This window comes from Triticum urartu, chromosome 1 (genome assembly GCF_003073215.2).
Source record: "Triticum urartu cultivar G1812 chromosome 1, Tu2.1, whole genome shotgun sequence".
NCBI classification, from domain to species: Eukaryota; Viridiplantae; Streptophyta; class Magnoliopsida; order Poales; family Poaceae; genus Triticum; species Triticum urartu.
The window spans coordinates 18,882,904-18,906,966 of record NC_053022.1 but is presented as its reverse complement, the minus strand read 5'-3'; the positions used below and the strand labels follow the sequence as shown (position 1 = coordinate 18,906,966).

Genomic DNA, 24,063 nt, shown 5'->3' with positions numbered 1-24,063 from the left:
TTTTTATAAATTCGATGATTTGGTGAGCCTTTCTCAATGTGATTTCGTGTTATTCGCTAAGAAACCCATATTTATATGAGGAATTTTCTGCTTCGATAGTTGCATGTACTATGTTTCTACATCGGTAATTTATTGGCGTTTTTTTCTAGGTGGTGGGAGGGTGCGCGGGATTGATATGTTTTATAGGCCGGTTGTTGCTGATTGATTTAAAAAATGATTGACCTGATCAAAATCGTAAACCAAATCCATAATTGAATACCTCAATGGCTCAACTGAATTGAAGAGCTTCAAAATTAGGAGCAATAGTGACTTATGATAATTGAATGGAAGGTCTCCTTGAGAAATTGTTGACCAAATCAAAATTGAGTGACTCAATTTTACATTGAAGACCTCAATTAAGTGTGAGGCCTTGAAAATTAGGAAGCATAGTGTATGTATAATATAAAAGAATTGAATGAGAGCTTTGAGAAATTGTTGACCCGGTCAAAATCGAGTGACCAATTTCAATTGGAGACTTCAATTGATTGCGAGCCTTTAAAATTAAGGAGTTTTGCTGACAAAATATAAGTCAATGTTTGACAAAAAAACAAAGTGGCCTTGTATGCAGAAATGGAGGGAGTAGTATAAATTTAATTTGGACATGACTTTCATGACCCGATAACAAAAATTCAAAGGCATTTACACTCCTTAAACATTTGGTACAACTGTGTCACTCAAGCCTTGGTAAAATACTTCAGATACGGCAGAACATAAGTGCATATCTCATCAGACTAGCTAGGCACCCTTTCGCCCAAAAAAAAAAGACTAGCTAGGCACCGACAATTCGATTCTGAATTCAGATAATCATGAAAAACAATCTCATTATTTTATAATAAGATAAAGTACAACAACTATCCTAAAAAAATCAACCAAGACTATTGTATACGCTCTTATATTATAGGACGGAGGGAGTATATCAATATCAAGTGTCAAAGAAAGAATAATTTCTTCAAAGAGTACATATTTTTTTATTACCTTGGATTTTTTTTAACAATTCAATTAGGAACCTTAATAATGTTGAAACCAAGGCAAGCATCCCTAATAAACACTTTTTTATACCTCTGATGAGCAGATAATTAGTTGTAATCTGGACCATTATCTGTCACAATCACCATGGCTGACGTTGGGAACAATGCCAACAAGAAAATACAGTTTACATCAACACCGCAGCGTCACTACTCTTCTTCGAAAGCACTGGATCTGATACCGCTGCTCAGCAATAACCAAGGTGTGTGCTTCCCTACTTTTGCTCCTTGCTCAGATCAGATGAGGAGCCTCCTGCAAATAAAAATGAGCAGTCGTATTAGACGCGTCGTAGATTCAATATCACTTTATAGGCGTGCTGTTTCTGTTATTGATGCTTAAACATTCTATGTTTACCCGGCTAAAATAGTTGTTCTTGTGTCTCCAAGCCTTCGGAATTTATTTTTTTCAATCAGTGTGCCGTGCCAAAACAAATCATAAGCTGTGTTTCTAATGAAAAGGAAGAAGCAGAGGGTGAGAGGAAAAACAGGATCTCGCTGAGCAGAAGTCTGTTTTACGGACATTCTAGATTGTAGCACATGAGCAAGCTGAACCGAAATTCCTCTCACATAATTTAGCTTCCATTTCCCTTTTTCCTTCTTCCAGGAAGCAAGCTGGTTCATTTGCTGTAGGACAAAGAAGAATCATATATCTCATATTGAGGTGGAAATCAGACTTTCCACAATGGCGATTGAGCCTCTCCGTGACAATCTGGACACCGTCACACCAACCGACCAACCAAACGATGGTGATTCCTCTTCCCAGCAGCAACTCACCATGTACAACTATGACCTGAGTGGTCCACCCTCTACAGTTCTTTCCCCAGCCAACCAAGCAAGCACATATCTGCTCGGTGGAGTCACTGGCCCTGGGTTGTGCAGTGTCAACAGCAGCCTTGGACAAAACCAATTTCAGATCGGCGCAGGGTGTAGCCCTGAGCACCGCCAGATCAGATCAAACGATGCTCTTCACTACATAAGCCAGATGCTAATGGAAGACGTCGACGAGAGGGTCGACATATGCCAAGGGGAGGCAGCTATCCAGGCTGCTGAGCAGCCATTCCGTGACATTCTTGGACAGGTATACACACCGGCTTTGTATAGCAACAACAAACAAGACAGCCCTGATAAGAGTGGGACCAGCTGTTACAAGAGGCTCTGGAGCACTAGCTTCAGTAATGACTGTTCCAGTTACATCTTGGTACAGCCCTTGACAACCCCGTTGAGTCCATATATTTGCAATAGGAGTCTTTCTCAACCAAACCAGCCATTGATAAGTGTTGGATGGACTTCTGGATCTGGCTTCCCTGACTTGCATCGTCAGAGAAGTGCCGAGGAGGAAAATATATTTGCTCCAAGTATTGATAACGTGGTGATATATTTAGAGAATGGCATACTTTGTATTACCAAACTGACTACAAACGCAAAAGTAGGAGAGAGGGGTGAAAACACAATCTTTGAGGTGGCAGACCAAAGGGGCTGGGGTATCTTGGAAGGAAGGAGCAATAAACATCATGCCATCACCACTTGTGCAATAATTCGAAATGAAAATTTCGACCGGATTCTGCTATATGGTCGGAAGAGTTTCGACCAAATAACAAGACTGCGAGAAATGATGGCAGAGACAGGAAACAATAACACACTGAAAGGCCGGAGCAATGGGCGTCCAAAGCTATGGGCTAGGAAGCAACAGAGGCAAGAGTTCGTTGATATCAGGGCTCTCCTCTTCCAGTGCGCACAAGCTGTGGCAGAAGACAACCACCTGTTCGCCAATGAACTTCTAAGGAAGATAAGAGAACACTCCTCAGCAGATGGTGATTGTACTCAGAGACTGGCATTTTACTTGGCGGATGGCCTCGAGGCACGCTTGGCTGGGATCGGGGGTCAGGTTTATCGCAACCTCATGGAGAGGCGAACAAGTACAACAGATTGGTTAGATGCGTACAGTCTTTTTCTTGCATCCTGCCCTTTCGACAGGACATCATACTACTTTGCCAACCAAGCTATTCTTGATGTCTCGCAAGGGAAACCAAGGGTGCACATTGTTGATTTCGGCATCAGCTTCGGCTTTCAGTGGCCATTAATGATTCAGAGGTTTGCACAGCGAGAAGAGGGAGCCCCTAAGCTTCGGATCACAGGTATAGAAGCTCCCCAGCCAGGTTTCCGCCCCTGCGAAATGATCGAGGAGACAGGGAAGCGGTTGGCTGATTATGCAAACCTTTTCAAGGTACCTTTTCAGTATCAGGGCATTGTCGCTTCAAGATGGGAGACCATTAAAATTGAGGATCTTAACATTGCCGAGGATGAAGTTCTCATAATCAACTGCATATTCCGGATGAAGAATCTTGGTCATGAAACCGCAGGAATAAATAGCGCAAGGGATGAGGTAATGAAAACTATGAGGAGGATGAACCCAAAGATTTTTATTTCTGGCACAATGAATGGGTTACACAGTTCTCCCTTCTTCATACAACGATTCAAAGAGGTTATGCTCCATTACTCTCCAATGTTTGATATGCTTGACGCAAATGTTCCATGGGATAATAAGGCAAGAAAGATGATTGAGAGGATCCGATTTGGGACGGATGCACTTAATATCATAGCATGTGAGGGCGCAGACAGAACTGAGAGGCCAGAAAGTTACAGACAGTGGCAAGCAAGATTTCTCAAGGCTGGGTTCCAGCAGCTTCCTGTGGATCCAGCCTTCTTGAAAAGAGTACACATGAATAACTCGCTTTATCACAAGGAATTCTTTGCTGTGGAAGATCGCGGTTGGCTGCTACAAGGATGGAAAGGGAGAGTACTTTATGCTATATCTAAATGGAAACCTGATGAAACATATGATGATCAGTAAGATTCAAACTGTTTTTCAAGTGCACCAACTGCCTTTTACTGCAAGACATTCTTTTGTCAAGTGAGCATCAGGAACTATCTTGGAAGCAGATGTGATGGGGATTTGAAAGTTCATAACTTTTGATTGGTCGAACTGCACAACTTGACGACCGTGTGTAGGAAACAAGCAAAAAGGCAACTGCAAAATACTTTGCGTCTGTCCTTTTTAATTTCTGATGAATAAACTGTATTGGGTCCACAAGAGATGAGATTAGTGGAAATACCATACCTAGACACTGGATTTGCTGTAAAGTACTAGATTATTGCACTGCCCATCTCTCAAAACTGGCGATATGGAAGATCAGAGGATTCTCATTTCTGATTTGAAGCAATTGTACGTAATTATTAATATAAGCAAGGTTCAGTCGCAAAAAAATACCCCCTCCGTCCCAAATGTTGGTACAAAGTTAGTATAAAGTTGACTCTGGTTATTCTGGGACGGAGGGAGTAATATAAACAAGGTTACTATCAACGAATCCAATAGAATGCACTGATGTTCACATATTACTCTCTCCATATCACAAACAAGTGGAGTTTTGGACATGTCTTGGGTCAAACTTCTAAAATTTTAACTGTGAGCGTCATTTTAACCATCCAGATTGGAATTTTTCTTTTTTGACGGGACCATCCAGATTGGAACTTTGGAAACCATATGTACAGATTTTTCTCAAAAAAGACGTGAGATAAATCACTAGGGCCACATAGATACGGGGAATCGGAGAGAGGGAGGGACCTTGGAGGTGGGCGCAGAGACACGGGGAATCAGAGAGGGAGAGGGGGGAAGGACCTTAGTTGGAGGTGGGCGCAGAGTGTTGGGCGGAGAATAGGCCCTCCGCGTCGTCATCCTTCGCTTACGAGTTCGCATTCGCCGCCGCCGCCGGCGACCTGCCGGGCTTCCTCTTGGCGGCCATGGAGAAGACGTCGCAGAGGAGAGGAGGGGCGTTTCTCCGCCTTCGGAGAGCGTTTACGTATTTGCTTAAGTTTTTTTTTCTGGAAGTCGTGTTTTACTGGGCCTGGGCCCTAGGCTGTGTCACGTTAGGCCCATCTAATCACTCTAGAACCCGTTGTTTTGTGCTTCCAAGCAAACTAATTTGTGTGAATCAACCTATGGTTGGATGGTTAAAAAGGGACTGTGGTATTCTCAGCACACCAGGGCTGAAGTCCCGGTGCTCGTATTTTCAGGATTTTCGACGATGCGCATTTAGTGAAATGAGATGTTGCCGTCGACGACGAGATGCCTACGGTGACTTCGTATGTATGCCGTTAAAAAAAGCAAACTAATTTGTACTTCCTCCTCCTAAAAAAACTAATTTGTATTTTTGCAAGGGTAAAGCTCCCACAAATAAAGGGAAAACCCAAAAAGAGGAACTAAAACCCATAAAAACCAAAAAAGCTAAGAAATACTCCAAAAAACCATTTCGTGAGAGAAGCATCTAGTGTGTGACACATGGCAGCGCAGGGTCACACCATCTGGCACAGTGGAGCACTGGCAAAAGTGACATCCACAGGACCCTTTCAAGGGGTACCCTTGAGATAGTTGCTCCCAAATAGACCCTCCCGGTGCGAAAAACAAAAAATAAAAGTCCTCGTGTAAACAAATGCAAATGTTCTTACTGTTCAACAAAAGAAGTGTCTTAAATGTGTAGATTTTATCTTGTTTCAAAAAAATGTGTAGATTTTATGGGTCTCACCCACTAAATCTTGTGCCTTAGCTTAGTAAAAAAATTAAAATCTCAACGGATCATTCCAATTGCATAGCAAATGTGTAATTTTAGTACTTTATGCTAGTTGAGAAAAAGTAACAGCAATATGAAAAGTGGACCTTTTCTTTAATTTATAAAAGTGAACCTTATATACTACTCTTGTAGCATGAGAAAAGAGAGCAACAATGCGCACTCTCACTTGCTTCATGCCACGCAACACACACGTGTTGCGTTTCATGAGTTGAGTTTGAGCTAATGTTATGCACCTTTTTGGGGGAACTAAATTTATTGGTGTACCCGTTTTCTACTCCCAGACAATTCTTTCATCATGTGTCAGATGTATCTCTTTAGTTGTGTTCCTTGTGCTAAGTTGCTTCTCCGACGACCCCATCCCAACAGACCTTTGAAAGAAAACTGCACCACGTGAGGGGTAATAAGGTTTTTGGGGAGCATCTAGACGCGACTGCTCGCTCAAATTTAGTTACATCCACGACAACCCGTCTACTTTCTCTACAACGGACGACCGCCTCATCTTCGCCACCATGGTTGATGATGTTGTTGCATCAAAGTTGATTTCTTATGTTCCGAATCTCTCTCCGTTGACATGTGCCTCTGGACCAATTGCCTGTATGCTAGATGTTCCTAGTATCCCGTATGTGATTTTCCATGTTAGTTATCGTATGCTGATGCTAATCTAGATTAAACATAACTGAGAACTACCTAAGTTTCTAACAAAATGAAATCATTTTTTGTGAATGACCCCTAAATGAAATCAGATGACAAAGATGTGAGTTCCATATATTGGGTGAACATGTCAATACATACAAGGTTGCATTGGCACGGCCTAGGTGAAAACCAAGCACAAACTAGGTAGTTAGTGAAGATGGTGGTACCTCCATTTCCATCCCATCGAAAATGGAATTTAAGGTTCAATGACATGATTTGGATATTGATTGCAAACCTTCTCCAATACCTTAGGGCATCTCCAATGTTGACCCACAAAACGCCCTCATACGTCTGGACCGAGTTGTCTGATGGCCTACAAGTGCACAAGGTTTAGTTGTAACCTTTTCCAAGTAAGTGATGGAAATACGCTCTAGACGCAATAATAAAGTTGTTATTATTATATTTTCTTATTCATGATAAAAGTTTATTATTCATGCTAGAATTTTATTAATCGGAAACTTAGATACATGTGTGGATACATAAACAAATACCGTGTCCCTAGTAAGCCTCTACTAGACTAGCTCGTTGCTCGAAGATGATTAAGGTTTCCTAACCATAGACATGTGGTGTCATTTGATAACGGGATCACATCATTAGGAGAATGATGTGATGGACAAGACCCATCCGTTAGCTTAGCATATGATCGTTCAGTTTATTGCTATTGCTTTCTTAATGTCAAATACATATTCCTTCGACTATGAGATCATGCAACTCCCGGATACCGGAGGAATACCTTGTGTGCTATCAAACGTCACAACGTAACTGGCTGATCACAAAGATGCTCTAAATGTATCTTCGAAGGTGTCTATTGAGTTTGCATGGATCGAGATTAGAATTTGCCACTCTAAGTATCGGAGAGGTATCTCTAGGCCCTCTCGGTAATACACATCATAAGAAGCTTGCAAGCAAAGTGACTAAGGAGTTAGTGACGAGATGATGTATTGCGGAACGAGTAAAGAGACTTGTCGGTAACGATATTGAACTAGGTATGAAGATACCACGATCGAATCTCAGACAAGTAACATACCAATAGACAAAGGGAATTACGTATGTTGTCATAAGGTTCGACCGGTAAAGATCTTCGTAGAATATGTAGGAACCAATATGGGCATCCACATTCCGCTATTGGTTATTGACCGGAGATGTGTCTCGGTCATGTCTACATAGTTCTCGAACTCGTAGGGTCCTCATGCTTAACGTTCGTTGACGATATAGTATTATACGAGTTATGTGATTTGGTGACCGAATGTTGTTCGGAGTCCCGAATGAGATCACGGACACGATGAGGAGCTCCAGAATGGTCCGGAGGTAAAGATTGATATATAGGACGATGATATTTGAACACCGGAAGTGTTTCGGGAGGTACCGGTTAGTTATCGGATCACCGGAAGGAGTTCCGGGAAGCCCCGGGAGGCTTAATGGGCCAAAGGGGGAACACACCAGCCCACAAGGGGCTGGTGCGCCCCTCTCCCTGGCCGCCGGCCCTAGGGGAAGGAAAGGGGGAGGGTTGGCCCCTCCTGCCATTTCCCTCCTCATGAGAGAAAGGAAAGGGGGGAGGGGCACCTCCCCCTGCCTTCCTCCAGTGCACAAATAAGGAAGGAGGCTAGGGCAGGAGCCCAATGAGGATTCAACCTCCTTGGGGACGCCTCCTGGCTGCCTCCCCTCTCCCCCACCTATATATATATATGTGGGAGCGGGTGCCACACATAGACCACGACAATCTCTTAGCCGTGTGCGGCGTCCCTCTCCACAGTTTCATCCCTCGGTCATATTTTCGGAGTGCTTAGGCGAAGCCCTGCAGAGATATAGCATCACCACCACCGTCACCACGTCGTCGTGCTACCGGAACTCATCTACTACTCCGCCCGTCTTGCTGGATCAAGAAGGTGAGGACGTCATCGAGCTGAACGCGGAGGTGTCGTACGTTCGGTACTTGATTGATTGGATCGCGAAGAAGTTCGACTACATCAACTGCGTTAATAAACGCTTCCGCTTATGGTCTACTAGGGTACGTAGACACACTCTCCCCTCTCGTAGCTATGCATCTCCATGGATAGATCTTGTGTATGCGTAGAATTTTTTTTGTTTTCCATGCAACGTTCCCCAACAGTAAGAGTATCGATCTTACAGGAAGCACATGAATTAGGTGTTGTCTCTTGTAGTGACTTATGAACTTATGCCTGCAAGTAATTGTAGACTCAAAGCAAAATGAGGGCGGAAATAAATAATGGGTTTGAATGAAGTATGGACTAAAAGTAAATAACATAAACAGAATAAAAACAGTAGCATGAGTAACAAGTGGAACTGACAGAGGAGTAGAGCATTCTCAGGGAGTCTGGAATTCCTATTGGTATGTTTCTAACGTGACCTACGAAACAACATATTCTTTGGATACTTAAGCCACTCTTGACGATTATGCTGAACATAGCCGGGCAGAGAACGCGTTCTACTCTAGGTAGACTTCATGCCACGCACGCCACCACCATAGTCTTCCCCTGCATGTTACAACTACGACAATTAAGGGTTTCCCCGTGGACGCGGACTCACTAAGGGTTCTCCATAATTCCCCTATCAATTGTAATTAAAATTTAGGGGTGAATGCTTTTACCGTCACCTCTAATTACCTTCACTTCCTAATATTTACAACGACTGTGATACACTTCATGACCTTGCGGCGACAATGCTGGGTGGGGTCCCTTCACAACATTCACGAAGTTTATTAAAGCCCTATTTGTTTGGGCTTATGCTTCTGTTTTTGCAGCTTTTCCACTTAGGCTTAAAACCCTAAAAGGCTCATAAATATGGGGTTTTGGCTTATGAATCAATATTGTTATATGATGGTATAAGCTAAAAATAGAAGCCAAAAGCTTCTATTTAGGAGCCTTTTGGCTTTTAGGCGAAAGTGAAAAATCTGCAAAAACTGAAGCATAAGCCCAAACAAACAGGGCATAAACAAAGCATTCAACAGAGGAACTCAAATCCTTATTGACGTTCCATCTCCTAAGCAATGATGATAAACATGAATGATATGAACGAGTAATACAGGCGATGATCCATTAGGGTTTCGGTATCACAATGAGATGAAGATGGATGATGGTGATGATGATGATGTCGTCGTTCCCTTGGATGTGGTGGTGAAGATGACGATCTCCTCCTTGCCAATTCCCCCCTCCGGATGCTTTCCGGAGGCGGGGTTTCTGCCTTCTGGATGTGTTCAATTGTGCATATGTCTCCTATCCCCGATCGGATTGCACGGGGTAGAAGCAATCGACATGGGGAGGCGGCGCCGCACCATATGACCATGTGCACTCGTATGATTGGTTGTCTTGCACTTTGTTTGAGCTTCGTGGGATTCAAGTGCCTCCAATTATTTTATTCTTTTTATGGTAGATAATAATCACATTGATTGACGTGATTCCACCATAATTTTTGGGATTCCTTATATAATGCTTCATTTATTTCAAAAGACGTATCCTAGGAAAAACCGACAAAAAGCAGTGCGTGGACGCGGTGAAATTCCACAAAGCCTATAGTGTAGGCACAAAATAACCATCAAAATCATCATACATTTTGGAATCATCAACTCCCAAGCCTAAGTCTTGCTCATCCCCAAGCAAGCACCGCAGCTTGTGAAACACAAGGTCAGCTGAGATTTATGAGGTGCAGATATTCATAGAAGTATGAGTCCATCACCGGTTAACGAAATGAGCAGAGATAAAAAGACTATGACATATAATAGCACATCTCCACCGTTAGGATGATCATCAAGGCTTCCACACCTTACTACTTAATTCATTAGTGGACAATTCACAACTTCATGTCCTAAGTCATTTTTATTTCAACTGGGCAAGCAGTAAGGGGTCTCCCTTTTCTTTTCAGAAAAAAAATGCAACTTATATTTTGATCTCTTGCTTTCGAAACATGTTTATCCGCCCATCTAACACTTAGTTTTCATGTGATATGTAAGCTAAAGATGTTCCTTGCGAGAATCACAAAAACCTTTGAATTTGAGCAGGATTTATCTTCCTTGCTTGCTCTAATTTATTCATCTGATCAGACTTAAGTCTTAATTTAAAAGCTTTATACTATGAAGCAAATATGATACCACTATACCTCTCAAACGCAGTGAAAATTATTACTAAAAATATCTTATGGTTTAACGAGATAAAGGACAACAAACTTCCCTCCAAAAATTCAACCATTGTATATATCAACTATCAACTGAAAAAAAATACAAGTTTCTTTGAACAGTGCCTCCTTTTCTTTCAATTACATCGGAGTTTTTAATAGCTTATATTTTATTTTCTTTGTCTACTTTTTTTTGACCTGTTCTTCTAGTAGCACTATAGGTTGAATGTGGATGTGCATTTCTTGACCTGATAATTAACACTCCTTAAACAATTAATACAACACAAGTGCAAATCTCATGAGACTAGCTAGGCACCAACAATTCAAATCACGAAAAAATTAGATCAGATTATTTTAATGAGATAAAGTACAATAAACTATCCTTGAAAAATTCAATCAATACCATTATATATATATATCAACTATCAAGTGGAAAAGAAAGAAGAATTCTTCGAATAGTGCATCTCCTTTTTTTTATTACCTCAGATTTTTTTTATCAATTCAATTAGGAACCGTATTAATGTTGAAACCCAGGCAAGCGTTCCTAATAAACAATTTTTTATACGTCTAGCCTAGAACTAATCGCCTGGATAACTGCGGTAATCTGGACTCATTCTCTGTCACAATTACCATGTCCGACGTTGGGAACAAAGCAACAAGAAGAAAAAAAAATAGTTTACATCAACACCAGTCTCACTACTCTTCTTTCATAGCCCAAATCCTCAGAACTCTTCTCTCAAAGCACAACGATCTGCTGCTTCTTCTGCTCAATAACAAGGTGCATGCTTCCCTACTTTTGCTACTTGATCAGATGAGGAGCCTCCTGCGAATAAAAATGAGCAGCGGTATTAGGTGCATCGTAGATTCAAAATCGCTTTAGGTGTGATGTTTCTGTTATTGATGCTTAAACACTACGACAGGTTTAACCGGCTAAAATGGTCATTTTCGTGTCTGCAAACCTACAGAATTTTATTTTTATTTTTCATCGGTAACGGCGTGCCAAAAACAATCATAAGCTGAATCTCCAATAAAAAAGGAAGAGGCAGAAGGTGAGAGAAAAAATAGCTCACTGAACAGAATTCCGTTTTACGGATATTCTAGATTGTAGCACATGAGCAAGGTGAACCGAAATTCATCTCACATAATTTAGCTTCAATTTCCCCTTTTTTTCTTCTTCCAGGAAACAAGCTGATTCATTTGCTGTGGGACAAAGAAGAATCATTTATCTCATATATTGAGGTGGAAAGCAGACTTTCCAGAATGGCGATTGAACCTCTCCGTGACAATCTGGACGCCGTCACAGCAATCGACCAACCAAACGATAGTGATTCCTCTTCCCAGCAGCAACTCACCGTGTACAACTACGACCTGAGTGGTCCACACTACAGTTCTTTCCCCAGCAAAGCAAGCAAGCACATATCTGCTCGGTGGAGTCACTAGCCCTGGGTTGTGCAGAGTCAACAGCAGCCTTGGACAAAACCAATTTCAGATTAGCGCAGGGTGTAGCCCTGAGCACCGCCAGATCAGATCAAACGATGCTCTTCACTACATAAGCCAGATGCTGATGGAAGACGTCGACGAGAGGGTCGACATATGCCAAGGGGAGGCTGCTCTGCAGGATGCTGAGAAGCCATTCCATGACATTCTTGGGGAGGTATACACGCCGGCCACTGACTCGCCGCTGATAAGAGTGGGACCAGCCATTACAAGAGGCTCTGGAGCACTCGCTTCAGTAATGACCATTCCAGTCACAACGTGTTACAGCCCTTAGCAACCCCGTTGAGTCCATATGCCTGCAAGGAGTCTTTTACCAAATCATCCGTTGATAAGTTTTGGATGGACTTCCGAATCTGGCTTCATTGCCTTGATTTCCCAACTGACTACAAAAGCAAAAGTAGGAGAGATGAGCGAAAACGCAATCTTTGAGGCGGCAGACCAAAGGGGCTGGGGTATCTTTCAAGGAAGGAGCAATAAACATCATGTCATCACCACTTGGGCAATAATTCGAAATGAAAATTTCGACCGAGTTCTGCTATGCTATGGTTGGAAGAGTTCCGACAGGATAACAAGACTGCGAGAAAGGATCGCGGGGCAAGGAAACAAGAACTCACCGAAAGGCCGGAGCAAAGGGCGTCAGAAGCTATGGGCTAGAAAGCAACAGAGGAAAGAGTAGGTTGATCTCAGGGCTCTCCTCATCCATTCTGCAGAAGCTGTGGCAGAAGACAACCACCTGTTTGCCAGTGAACTCCTCAAGAAGATAAGACAACACTCCTCAGCAGATGGTGATTGTAATCAGAGACTGGCATTTTACTTGGTGGATGGCCTCGAGGAAAGCTTGCCTGGGATCGGGAGTCAGGTTTACCACAGATTGGTTAGAGGCTTACAGCCTTTTTCTTGCAACTTGCCCTTTCAAAAGGGTGTCATACAATTTTGCCAACCAAACTATTCTTGATGTCTCACAAAGGCGACCAAAGGTGCACATCGTCGATTTTGGCATCAGCTTCGGCTTTCAGTGGCCATCAATGATTCAGAGGTTTGCACGGCAAGAAGGAGGAGCCCCTAAGCTTCGGATCACAGGCATAGAAGTCCGCCAACCAGGTTTCCGCCCCTGTGAAATGATCAAGGAGACAGGGAAGCGGTTGGCTGACTATGCAAACATGTTCAATTTACCTTTTCAGTATCAGGGCATTGCCGAGGATGAAGTTCTCATAATCAACTGCATATTCCGGATGAAGAATCTTGGTCATGAAACCGAAGGCATAAATAGCGCAAGAGATGAGGTAATGAAAACTATGAGGAGGATGAACCCAAAGGTTTTTATTGCTGGCACCGTGAATGTTGCATAGTTCTCCCTTCTTCATACAATGCTTCAAAGAGGCTATGTTCCATTACTCTTCAATGCTTGATATGCTTGATGCTAATGTTCCACGGGATAATGAAGCAAGAAAGATGATTGAGAGGATCCTATTTGGGGGGATGCACTTAACATCATAGCATGTTGAGGGCGCAGACAGAACTGAGAGGCCAGAAAGTTACAGGCAGTGGCAAGCAAGGTTCTTCAAGGCTGGGTTCCAGCAGCTTCCTGTGGCTCCAGCCTTCTTGAAAAGAGTACACATGAAGAACTCACTTTATCACGAGGAATTCTTTGCTGTTGAAGATCGCGGTTGGCTGATACAAGGATGGAAAGGCTATATCCAAATGGAAACCTAATGAAACGTATGATAATCCGTAAGATTTGAACAGTTTTTCAAGTGCACAAACATCAGTAGGCAACTTACCGCCTCCGTAGTTACTTGCATCATTCTCAACGCAATGGGTCTAAATTGCTGAATACCGTAAGATATTCTTTCGTCAGATGAGCATTGGGAAGTACCACTTTGGAAGAAGGTGGGATGGTGATTGAAATGTTGATATTCAACATGTTTTGATTTGGTTCAACTGCGGAACTACACGACCATATGTAGCAAAAGGCAACTGTGCAATACTTTGCCTCTGTCGCTCTATTTAATTTCTGAACAAACTGCTCGAGAAAACTGGGGCTGCACTGTCCGGGACTGCGGCTGGGGCTGCATTATCCAGTAGTGATGCTCGGTCATCACTGACCTGCCTCTATGTTAAAACATGTCAGTACTGTGGTGCACAACGGTCTCCACAAGCTATCAACACTGTCAGGCCAGCCCATCTGTGTTATTTCACTACCACTGACTGGTCCTACATAGTGGCTCGTCAGTGAAAGCATCCGTTCCGACCTTCTCTACATAGTCATTACTGCCAGGTCGGCCAGTCTGTGATAATCTCATCACATTCGGGCCAACTGGCCCATCACTGATGAGGTAGTCATCACTGACCCCGAGGCACTGACCGGCTAGAAACTCATCTGTGATGACACATTTTTGCCGGTCAGTGTTACATGGATCTTAGTAGTGAGACATCAATACAAGGTCGCACTGGCTAGGCCTAGGCGAAAACCAAGAACAAACTTGGTACAACAAACTACCCTCCAAAAAGTCAACCATTATATATGTCAACTATCAAATGAAAAACAATAATACAAGTTTCTTTGAACAGGGCCTCCTTTTCTTTTCAATTATGTCGATTTTTAACAGATGTTGTTTTACTTTCTTTTTCTAGTAGTTTTTTACATGTTCTTCTAGTAGTATAGATTGAATCCAGACGTGCATTTTCATGACATGACAACTAACACTGCTGTGGATGTTGTAAATAAAATTCAAAGGCAGTTACACTAATTAAACATTTGGTACAAATACTTCAGATACGGCAGAACATAAGTGCAAATCTCATCAGAATAGCTAGGCACTGACAATTCAATTTTGAACTAAGATAATCACGAAATAAATCAGATTATTTTAATGAGATAAAGTACAACAAACTATCCTTGAAAAAATCGAGCAAGGCCATTACATATATCAACTATCAAATGGAAAGAAAATTTTCTTTGAACAGTGAATCTCCTTTTTTAACAATTCAATTAGGAACCTTAATAATGTTGAAACCCATGCACGCGTTCCTAATGAACACTTTTTTATACATCCGATGCGCAGCCAGGCCTAGAACTAATCGACAGGACAACTGCTGTAATCTGGACTCATTCTCTGTCATAATCACCATGTCTGACATTGGGAACAAAGCAACAAAAAAAATTAGTTTACATCAACACCACAGCCTCACTACTCTTCCTTCATAGCCCACATCCTCACTACTCTTCTGTCAAAGCACTGGATCTGCTGCTACTGCTGCTCAATAACCAAGGTGTGTGCTTCCCTACGTTTGCTACTTGCTCAGATGAGGAGCCTGAGCAGTGGTATTAGGCGTGTCATAGATTCAAAATCGTTTTAGGTGTGCTGTTTCTGTTATTGATGCTTAAACATTACTACATTAGTAATATGTTTAACCGGCTAAAATAGTTATTCTCGTGTCTGCAAGCCTTCATTTTTTTTCAATCGGTAATGGCGTGCCAAAAACAATCATAAGCTGAATCTCGAATAAAAAAGGAAGAAGCAGAAGGTGAAGGAAATGAAGAAAAAAAGAGCTCGCTGATCAGAATTCCATTTAACGGGCATTCTAGATTGTAGCACACGAGCAAGGTGAACCGAAATTGGTCTCACATAATTTAGCTTCCAGTTCCCATTTTTCTTGTTCCAGGAAACAAGCTGATTTATTTGCTGTGGGACAAAGAAGAACCATATATCTCATACTGCGGGAGGTGGAAATCAGACTTTCCACAATGGCGATTGAACCTCTCCGTGACAATCTGGACACCATTGCAGCAACCGACCAACGATACGACAGTGATTCCACTTCTCAGCAGCAATTCACTGTGTACAACTACCAGCTGAGTGGTCCACACTCCACAGTTCTTTCCCCAGCCAACCAAGCAAGTACATATGGTGGAGTAACCAGCCTTGGACAAAACCAAGTTCAGATTGCTGCAGAGGGTAGCCCTGAGCACCGCCGGATTACATCAAACTATGCTCTTCACTGCATAAGTCAGATGCTGATGGAAGACATTGACGAGGGGGTTGACATATGCCAAGAGGAGGCTGCTCTCCAGGTTGCTGAGAAGCCGTTCCGTGACATTCTTCGACAGGTATACGCGCCGGCTACTAACTGGCCACCACTGCATAGCAACAACGAAAAAGACAACCCTGATAAGAGTGCGATCAGCTGTTACAAGAGGCTCGGGAGCACTAGCTTCAGTAATGACTGTTCAAGTTACAGCTTGGTACAGCCCTTAACAACCCCGATGAGTCCATATATCTGCAATAGGAGTGTTTTTCTACCAAACCAGCCATTGATAAGTGTTGGATGGACTTCCGGATCTGGCTTCCCTGCCTTGCATTGTCAGAGAGGTGTCAAGGAGGAAAAGATATTTGCTTCAAGTATTGATAAGCTGGTGATATATTTAGAGAATGGCATACTTTCTATTTCCAAACTGACTGCAAATGCAAAAGTAGGAGAGAGGAGCGAAAACACGACCTTTGAGGTGGCAGACCAAAGGGACTGGGATATCTTGGAAGGAAGGAGCAATAAACATCATGCCATCACCACTTGTGCAATAATTCGAAATGAAAATTTCGACCGAGTTCTGCTATGCTATGGTCGTTCCGACCAAATAAGAAGACTGCGGGAAAGGATGGCAGGGAAAGGAGACAATAACTTGCTGAAAGGCCGGAGCAAAGGACGTGCCCATCAGAAGCTATGGGCTAGGAAGCGGCCAAGGAAAGAGTTGGTTGATCTCAGGACTCTCCTCATCCATTGTGCACAGGCTGTGGCAGAAGACCACCAGCTATTGGCCAGTGAACTGATATTGAAGATAAGACAACACTCTTCTGCAGATGGTGATTGTACTCAGAGGCTGGCATTTTATTTGGTGGACGGCCTCGAGGCACGCTTGGCTGGGAGCGGGAGTCAGATTTATCACAACCTCATGGAGAGGCCAACAAATACCACAGATTGGTTAGAGGCTTACAGCCTTTTTCTTGCAGCTTGCCCTTTCAAAAGGGCGTCATACTACTTTGCCAACCAAACTATTTTTGATGCCTCATTAGGCACCCCAGGCTTTACACTTTATGCTTCCGGCTCGTATGTTGTGTGGAATTGTGAGCGGATAACAATTTCACACAGGAAACAGCTATGACCATGATTACGCCAAGCTATTTAGGTGAGACTATAGAATACTCAAGCTTCGGATCACAGGTATAGACACTCCCCAGCAAAGTTTGCGCCCCTGCGAAATGATCGAGGAGACAGGTAAGCGGTTGGCTGATTATGCAAACATGTTCAAGGTACCATTTCAGTATCAGGGCATTGCCGCTTCAAGATGGGAGACCATTAAAATTGAGGATCTTAACATTGCCGAGGATGAAGTTCTCATAATCAACTGCATATTCCGGATGAAGAATCTTGGTCATGAAACCGAAGCCATAAATGGCGCAAGGAATGAGCTGCTGAAAACTATGAGGCGGATGAACCCAAAGGTTTTTATTTCTGGCAACGTGAATGGGTTTCACAGTTCTCCCTTCTTCATACAACGATTCAAAGAGGTTATGCTCCATTACTCTTCAATGTTTGACATACTTGATGCAAATGTTCCACGGGATAATGAAGCAAGATGATTGAGAGGATCCTATTTAGGCGGGATGCACTTAACATCATAGCATGTGAGGATGCAGAAAGGACTGAGAGGCCAGAAAGTTACAGGCAGTGGCAAGCAAGGTTCCTCAAGGCTGGGTTCGAGCAGCTTCCTGTCGATCCAGCCATCTTAAAGAAAATAGTTCACATGAAGAACTCACTTTATCATGAGGAATTCTTTGCTGTTGAAGATCGCGGTTGGCTGCTACAAGGATGGAAAGGGAGAGTACTTTATGCTATATCTAAATGGAAACCTAATGAAATATACGATGATCAGTATGATCCAAGCGGTTTTTCAAGTGTGCGAACATGCGTGGGCAACTTCCCGCCTCGGTATCTACTTGCATGATTCTCAGCACCATGTATCTAAAGCTGAACACTGTAAGATATTCTTTCATCAGATGAGCATTGGGAACTACGTATCTTGGAAAGAGATGGGATGGGGATTCTAATGTTGATACTCAACATGTTTTGATTTGGTTCAGCTGTGCAACATACATGACATATGTAGGAAATAAATATAAGGCGACTGTAAAATTGTACTTTACTTTTGTGTTCTTTTCAATTTCTGAACAAACTGTTCTAGAAAGTTGCTCTATAAATGAATCCGGGTTTCTTTTTAACGAATATTAACTATGTGTACTTGGTTATTGTTTTGATCAGTTTATTGGTCATACTAGACAAGAGATTAGTGGAAATACTGTGAAGGAGATTATTGCACTGCCTACCTCTCAAAATAAGCGACATGGAAGGTCAGAGAAAATGCCAATTCTGGTTTGAAGACGGTAATTGTACTTAATCAAGACAAGGTTTCTATAAACGAATCCAAAATCCAATCAAATGAACTAGTATGCACATATTAGGTAATATAGGTCAGCTGCGCAGCTCAATAAGTGCAAGACAAATCATACCAAACAATCCTTAATTCTCTCAGAAACCCGTGAAGTGATGTTCACCCGTGTAAATTCTAGCTACTAAGTTATGTGATGTTTCATGCACCAGAGCTTCTCAGTTAACATACTACAGAGTCTTAACATCAACGGCACAGAAATATCATGTTTTAAATAGAACGTGCAAATAAGAACGTGAAAAAATAAATTTGCAAGTGAACAATGCATAAAAATCTCGGAAATGAGATTCGAGTTGGTTATATTGTTAAATCTGGTAATGTTGTGAGGAGCTTAGATAGCTGTGTAATTTTTACAGAATGGCTCTAAGTAGAGCAGAATATTTCTTCTGTTGGCAGAACATCAGAGACAATCTGGAAGGAGATGACATGTCACTTTTACTTTTGCTACAGAACAAGCTTGGGCATTTTATATTCCTAACAAATTTACAATTCAAATTATACTTACCAACTAATTGGTAGGACTATACATACGCAATATGGATAACTCTTTGTATAGACTAGCAAATGAATTAACTTGAAACTAAATCATGTAGACCCCAGAACATCATGGCAACATGACCCCTGAAGGACAAGCACTTCCTACCTTTATTTAACAAAATAAACTAACTGCAAATAGTAAGGCCGCACATCCATATTAAGACCGATCAACCAGGTAACAGAACGGCTATAAACATGTTGTGCACCACAAAGAAAAGACATAAACAAACAAATCACTATTGAGTAATAGTGCATAAAATAAAATGTTGCATTTTCTTAATTAATAAACAGAACACTAACCTGACCCAGTACAAATTCCATATCGCCTAATTAAAAAACTGTCCCCATTTCATTGGCCAGAATGATCTTGTCTTCTTAGAAGCGAGTAGCAATTTGTGCAAAAACAGACTTAAAATCTGTCGTCGGTGTTCCTTCACCTTCAGGTTTTGAAGCCAGATCAAATGCCTTGAACTTTGCTTCCTCAAATAGCAAGGCCTACACAGGAAAGGCACAGATGGATCAGTGGTAGCGACCACTAGCCAGTAAGGCATAGATAGATGCAACAAATATATATGGCAGATGATGAAAAAAAGATTGAGCAGTAGTTTATGTACAGAAACATGTGTTTTGTTCTATAAAGGTACCTGTATGCAAACTTCTGCAACATCTGCCCTGGCAATAGTTTTTGTTTCCGTCTTCAAGATCTCGTCATCCTTTCCAACAATCAACTCACGCACACCACCATCTTTGTCTTGTAGTCCTCCAGCCCTGGAAAGAGATGGGATGTGGAAAAGGTATTTTATCAACACGATTGTTGGTGGAAAATACTCCAACAATTAATGTCCCTATGAAAGAAATTGAAATTTTTGATTTCTTATACTAAATTAATTTTCTTTGTGGTGCTTCATACTCCATCATGCACTTCTGTTGTTTTGTTGTTTTCTTCCTTCATCACAGATATATAGAATTACTTTTATGATTGACCATCTATGGAGAGAAAAAAGTGACTGGCAGTCTATTACATAAATTAAATGTGACAAAAGAAATCTTTGCGGAACATGCAAGAATAAGTCTCATCCCGCAAATAGCACCAACGAATGAGTTTGTGTTATAACCTTATAATTGTATATGGTACACCAGAGTCCGCTAGGTACTGTTCTGCCTTCCGTTTCCACACCTGCAAATTAGAAGAGCAATCGATCATTCTAATTCCTAAAATGATACATGATATATTCATGCACACAAAAGTATAGGAAAGAACATATAAAAATATTGTCAAACAAGCTATATACCAGTATATTCCCATTCCCAAGCTTGTTTAATGGATGGTTGAGATCTGTTCCACCCATGGATCCAACCAAAACTATCTGCTTTACACCAATGCTCTTGGCTGCATGGATAATTAAAGAAGATGAAAAAACCAAGAGAGCAGACAAGTAAAAGGTCGACGGACCAATCATTTCAATAAACACACTAAACATTGTATAATGCTCTAACAGAACAAGACAAAGGTGAAGATTTACCAGCGTCGATTTGGTTCTTTTGGCCTATCCAATCCACCTTAAACAAGGGAAAAACAAACAAAAAGCATTATTAGCTCTAAAGAAATGCACCAGTTGTCATATATTGCTAATATGAGTACTGTCATTGACAGGTGGTTTCGTCAGTCAGTCACCTGCTCAGGATCAGACCCTTCCTCGAAGTAAAACTCGGGCCGACCCCCTTTGCTAGGATCAAACCCTGGCTTCATCTTCGGGACCCCACTGGTGAGGATGATGAGCGCGTCAATGCCGTCGATCGCCGGCGCAATGCTCCCAGGATCCCTAATGTCTCCGATGAACACGTCGTCGCCCCCATCGATCTTAGATTTGCTGTCCGGCGTCCTGACCAGCCCTCTGGCCACAAACTGGTCTGCCTTCTCCTTCAGCTTCTTGTACACAATTTGGCCTGGGTCGCCACAGCGCAGAGGTCAGAGGCGCACGCCGGATTACAGTACGCAAACGGGAGTGTAATTTGTGAATCAATGGGAGGTTCAGTAGGTTGTGAAGCATCTTGATTCCAAGAAACCGCCGCCTCCGCCGGCAAATTCTCCCACAAATACGAACTGAACTGTATCCCACTGGAACACCAAGAGACGGTGGCACCGTGCAGTAATGTGTGGCGAAAGTACGCGAAGGGGGAAAAGATAGCGGGATGTGTAGCATCTACCTGTTCGTCCTCCGGCGCCGGTGACGAGCACGGTGGGGGGCGACCCGCCGGCGGCCGCCGAGACGGCCAGCCCGGCCCGCCCGGGGCCCCGCCTCGACGGGACGACGCGGTGGCAGGGAGGACGGAGAGGCGGGGCCTTGAACGGGGAAGACAGACGCATCGTCGTCGCCGCCGCCGCCGTGGTCATCTTTGCTCTGTTTCCCTCCGGGGAGTGAGCGAGAGTTGGTCGGGTGTGCCGGCGGGCTGAGCGGCTGTCACTCTCCTTATCGCTTCGACGGTTGTGGGCCCGCATGTGAATGTGGGCTTCACAGGGATTTGAGGTTTGCGGGCCTGGGCCAGTTTCTCAAGTTAACATGGCCCAATTTCGAAACGGAAAGAACGTATGAATTTGTGAACAAAATTTGAAAAACGGGAACATTTTTTCAATTCGATCTTTTTTGACAAATAGAAACAATTTTTGAATTTTTGAACAAATCAAAAAAGGGATTTTTTTTAATTTATGAACAAATGTTTGAAAATAGGAACATCTTTTGAAAACATGAACATTTTGGACACAATGGAACGTTTTTTCCATCTGTGAACAAAATTTAAAACTCTAATTTTTTAAAAAGAAGCAAACATTGTGGACATTTATTGAATTTGTGAACAAAGTTTGGAAATAGGAACATTTTATGAGCTTATGAACACATTTTGAAAGGTGAACATTTTTTAATGATCAAGAATTGCTATTTTGAATTTGTGAATAAAATTTGAAACAGGAACATTTTTTGAACTTATGAACATTTTTTTAAAATAAAAATTTATTGAATTTTCAAATATTTCTTGAAATTTCAGACAAATTTTGAAATTCTGAAAAATAAAAAAATAGAAAGAAAAGGACTAGTAGAAAATGAATTACAAAAGAAATGGGAAAAAGGAAAAAAGAAATGGGAAAAGGGGAAAAAAGAAAGTGAAATACAAAAAAAGAAAAAGAAAAAATGAAATAGACAAAAAAATTGTTTTCGCTATTGGGCCTGGCACAAGAAAGACAACTCAACACACACGATTGATAAACCAAAAGCAGCGGACAACAGCAAGCAACAACTCATTAGAAAATAAACTTTGGATCTCAAAAAAAATTAGAAAATAAACTAGCGTTGTTGCACCAATCTCATAGTAAGTTTGATGGTATGGTTCTAGACTTAGATGTGAAGTAACCCAACATGGTAGTTAATGAAATCCAACATGATAGTTAGGCCTAGAAATTAAGTGTATACATGATCGATTTCTAGTGGGGGGGGGGGGGGGGGGGGGGGGGGGGGGGGCGATAGCCCCCTTCTAGTGTGTGTGTGTGTGTGTGTGTAGGAAAGCTCCAACATTGCTGGCAGACAATTAATTTGTCTATTTTTTAGGAATCCAAATTAGTATCTTCTGTCAAAGTCTGCAAATAAAGGTACATTCCTGGTAGCTTTATCCTCCTCGTCTCCTCCTTCTTTGTCCCCCTCATAACTAACAACTTGTCCACAAGGTATTGTCTGCAAGGGGAATCCTTTGATGGCAGATAACAAGGCCGATAACACGGACCTTGCACACGATGTGGACGCAGAAAAATATTGTTGCATGTATTGTGTCCAGAGCTGTTCTGCTAATAATCACTGCAATTGGATGTTGCTACTACTTCCGACGCAAGAAGAACCTTCCACCTCCATACGGTGCATGTCTTCTAACTACAGAAGCATATAGTGTGCATTGTAGCTATGTGTTTTGGTCCAACTACCAATATTTTTCAACTTCCTGTGAAAAAAGAAACTGCAATAATATTTTGCAGTTGATTTAGCTCGTTGAACAACCCTCCTTTTATTGTAGCACCTGAAGAAGAAGAACTTGGCTTGATCGATTTCCAAGCAGTCCTTGCGAGATATACGCTATCCGAAATTGAAATGGCCATGAATGGATTGGAGAGAAGAATAGGCTCTGGAGGGTTGGCGAACATTTACTACAGAAAGTTGGCAGATGGTACAGAGGTTGCGGACAAATGTCTAGAGTTGGGGGGGGGGGGGCTATGGCCCCCTTTTGCCTAGGGAAGCTCCGCCACTGCTTGCAGATAATTTTCTATTAAAGTGCGCAAATAAAGGCACACTTATGATAGCTTTCTCCTCCTCGACTCCTCCTTCTTTGCCCCCCCTCGGAACTTACACTTTGTCCCAGGGTTGTCTCCCTCAGGAGTACCATTTTAAATTGACAGCAAACTATCACTCATTTATTAAGTTTGATTTCATTTGTGTACAAGTTATCCACATAATTCCCTTTTCCTTTTTCATTTCAGAAATTATGTAAGAGATTCTTCAGATATTATTCACAACAGGCTTATAGCGTATGTTCTTGTGAAGATTGTTTGGCATGATTATAATACAAGATGATTAGCTACCTTTCTAAGGAGAAAGCTACCAGGAATGGACAAAAGCACACTAACCCTTAATTAAGGGTATATATATATTGGATTTTCTAGAGTAGGTGCCTCAGGGAAACTCCCTTTGGCCCTAGGGAAGCATGCATTGGATATATTGTAGTGTATTGACACAAATGAAGTAGTCCATTTTGGGTGTCAAGTATAGTATAGCACTGTATCATTACAAACTTGCCTGGTTACTATTTCCTTACCAAAGTAAGTCATTTGTATCAAAATAGGTATCACTCACTAACTCTCTCCCTCAACATGCAAACACGCCACCTCATCATGCAACATGCATAAGGAGTAGGTCTACCTCAACATGCAACCATGCATAGGAAAAAGCCCACTTCAACATGCATGAGAATTTCCATTCTA

At 42.1% G+C, this 24,063-nt stretch overlaps 2 protein-coding genes and 1 pseudogene across 2 annotated transcripts; 2 read left to right on the top strand and 1 right to left on the bottom strand.

Annotated features, from left to right (window-relative positions):
• Positions 1-980: 980 nt before the first annotated feature.
• Positions 981-21,504, bottom strand: LOC125543490 (uncharacterized protein At5g02240-like). The gene is made up of 8 exons (XM_048706859.1): positions 21,258-21,504; positions 20,725-20,996; positions 20,573-20,609; positions 20,342-20,439; positions 20,165-20,226; positions 19,694-19,817; positions 19,350-19,544; positions 981-1,317 (listed from the first exon to the last, which is right to left on the bottom strand). Exons 1-7 carry the CDS (start codon positions 21,442-21,444, stop codon positions 19,425-19,427), a joined length of 900 nt encoding a protein of 299 aa, XP_048562816.1. The 5' UTR covers positions 21,445-21,504; the 3' UTR covers positions 981-1,317; positions 19,350-19,424.
• On the top strand, positions 1,344-17,791 carry LOC125543483 (scarecrow-like protein 9). Its single transcript, XM_048706849.1, has 2 exons — positions 1,344-3,199; positions 17,228-17,791. The coding sequence occupies exons 1-2, from the start codon at positions 1,747-1,749 to the stop codon at positions 17,644-17,646; spliced, it is 1,872 nt and encodes a 623-aa protein (XP_048562806.1). The 5' UTR covers positions 1,344-1,746; the 3' UTR covers positions 17,647-17,791.
• LOC125543467 lies at positions 11,340-15,741 on the top strand (annotated as a pseudogene).
• Positions 21,505-24,063: the final 2,559 nt, after the last annotated feature.

What these genes read in the sequence shown, in the direction of transcription:
- LOC125543483 (XM_048706849.1), top strand. Translation starts at nt 1,747, where the DNA reads ATGGCGATTGAGCCTCTCCGTGACAATCTGGACACCGTCACACCAACC. An exon ending in CCCTAAGCTTCGGATCACAG is followed by an intron (nt 3,200 to 17,227) that starts GTATAGAAGCTC and finishes TTCGGATCACAG; the next exon opens with GTATAGACACTCCCCAGCAA.
- LOC125543490 (XM_048706859.1), bottom strand. Translation starts at nt 21,444, where the DNA reads ATGACCACGGCGGCGGCGGCGACGACGATGCGTCTGTCTTCCCCGTTC. An exon ending in AAGGGTCTGATCCTGAGCAG is followed by an intron (nt 20,610 to 20,724) that starts GTGACTGACTGA and finishes CCCTTGTTTAAG; the next exon opens with GTGGATTGGATAGGCCAAAA. An exon ending in AAAGAACCAAATCGACGCTG is followed by an intron (nt 20,440 to 20,572) that starts GTAAATCTTCAC and finishes TTATCCATGCAG; the next exon opens with CCAAGAGCATTGGTGTAAAG.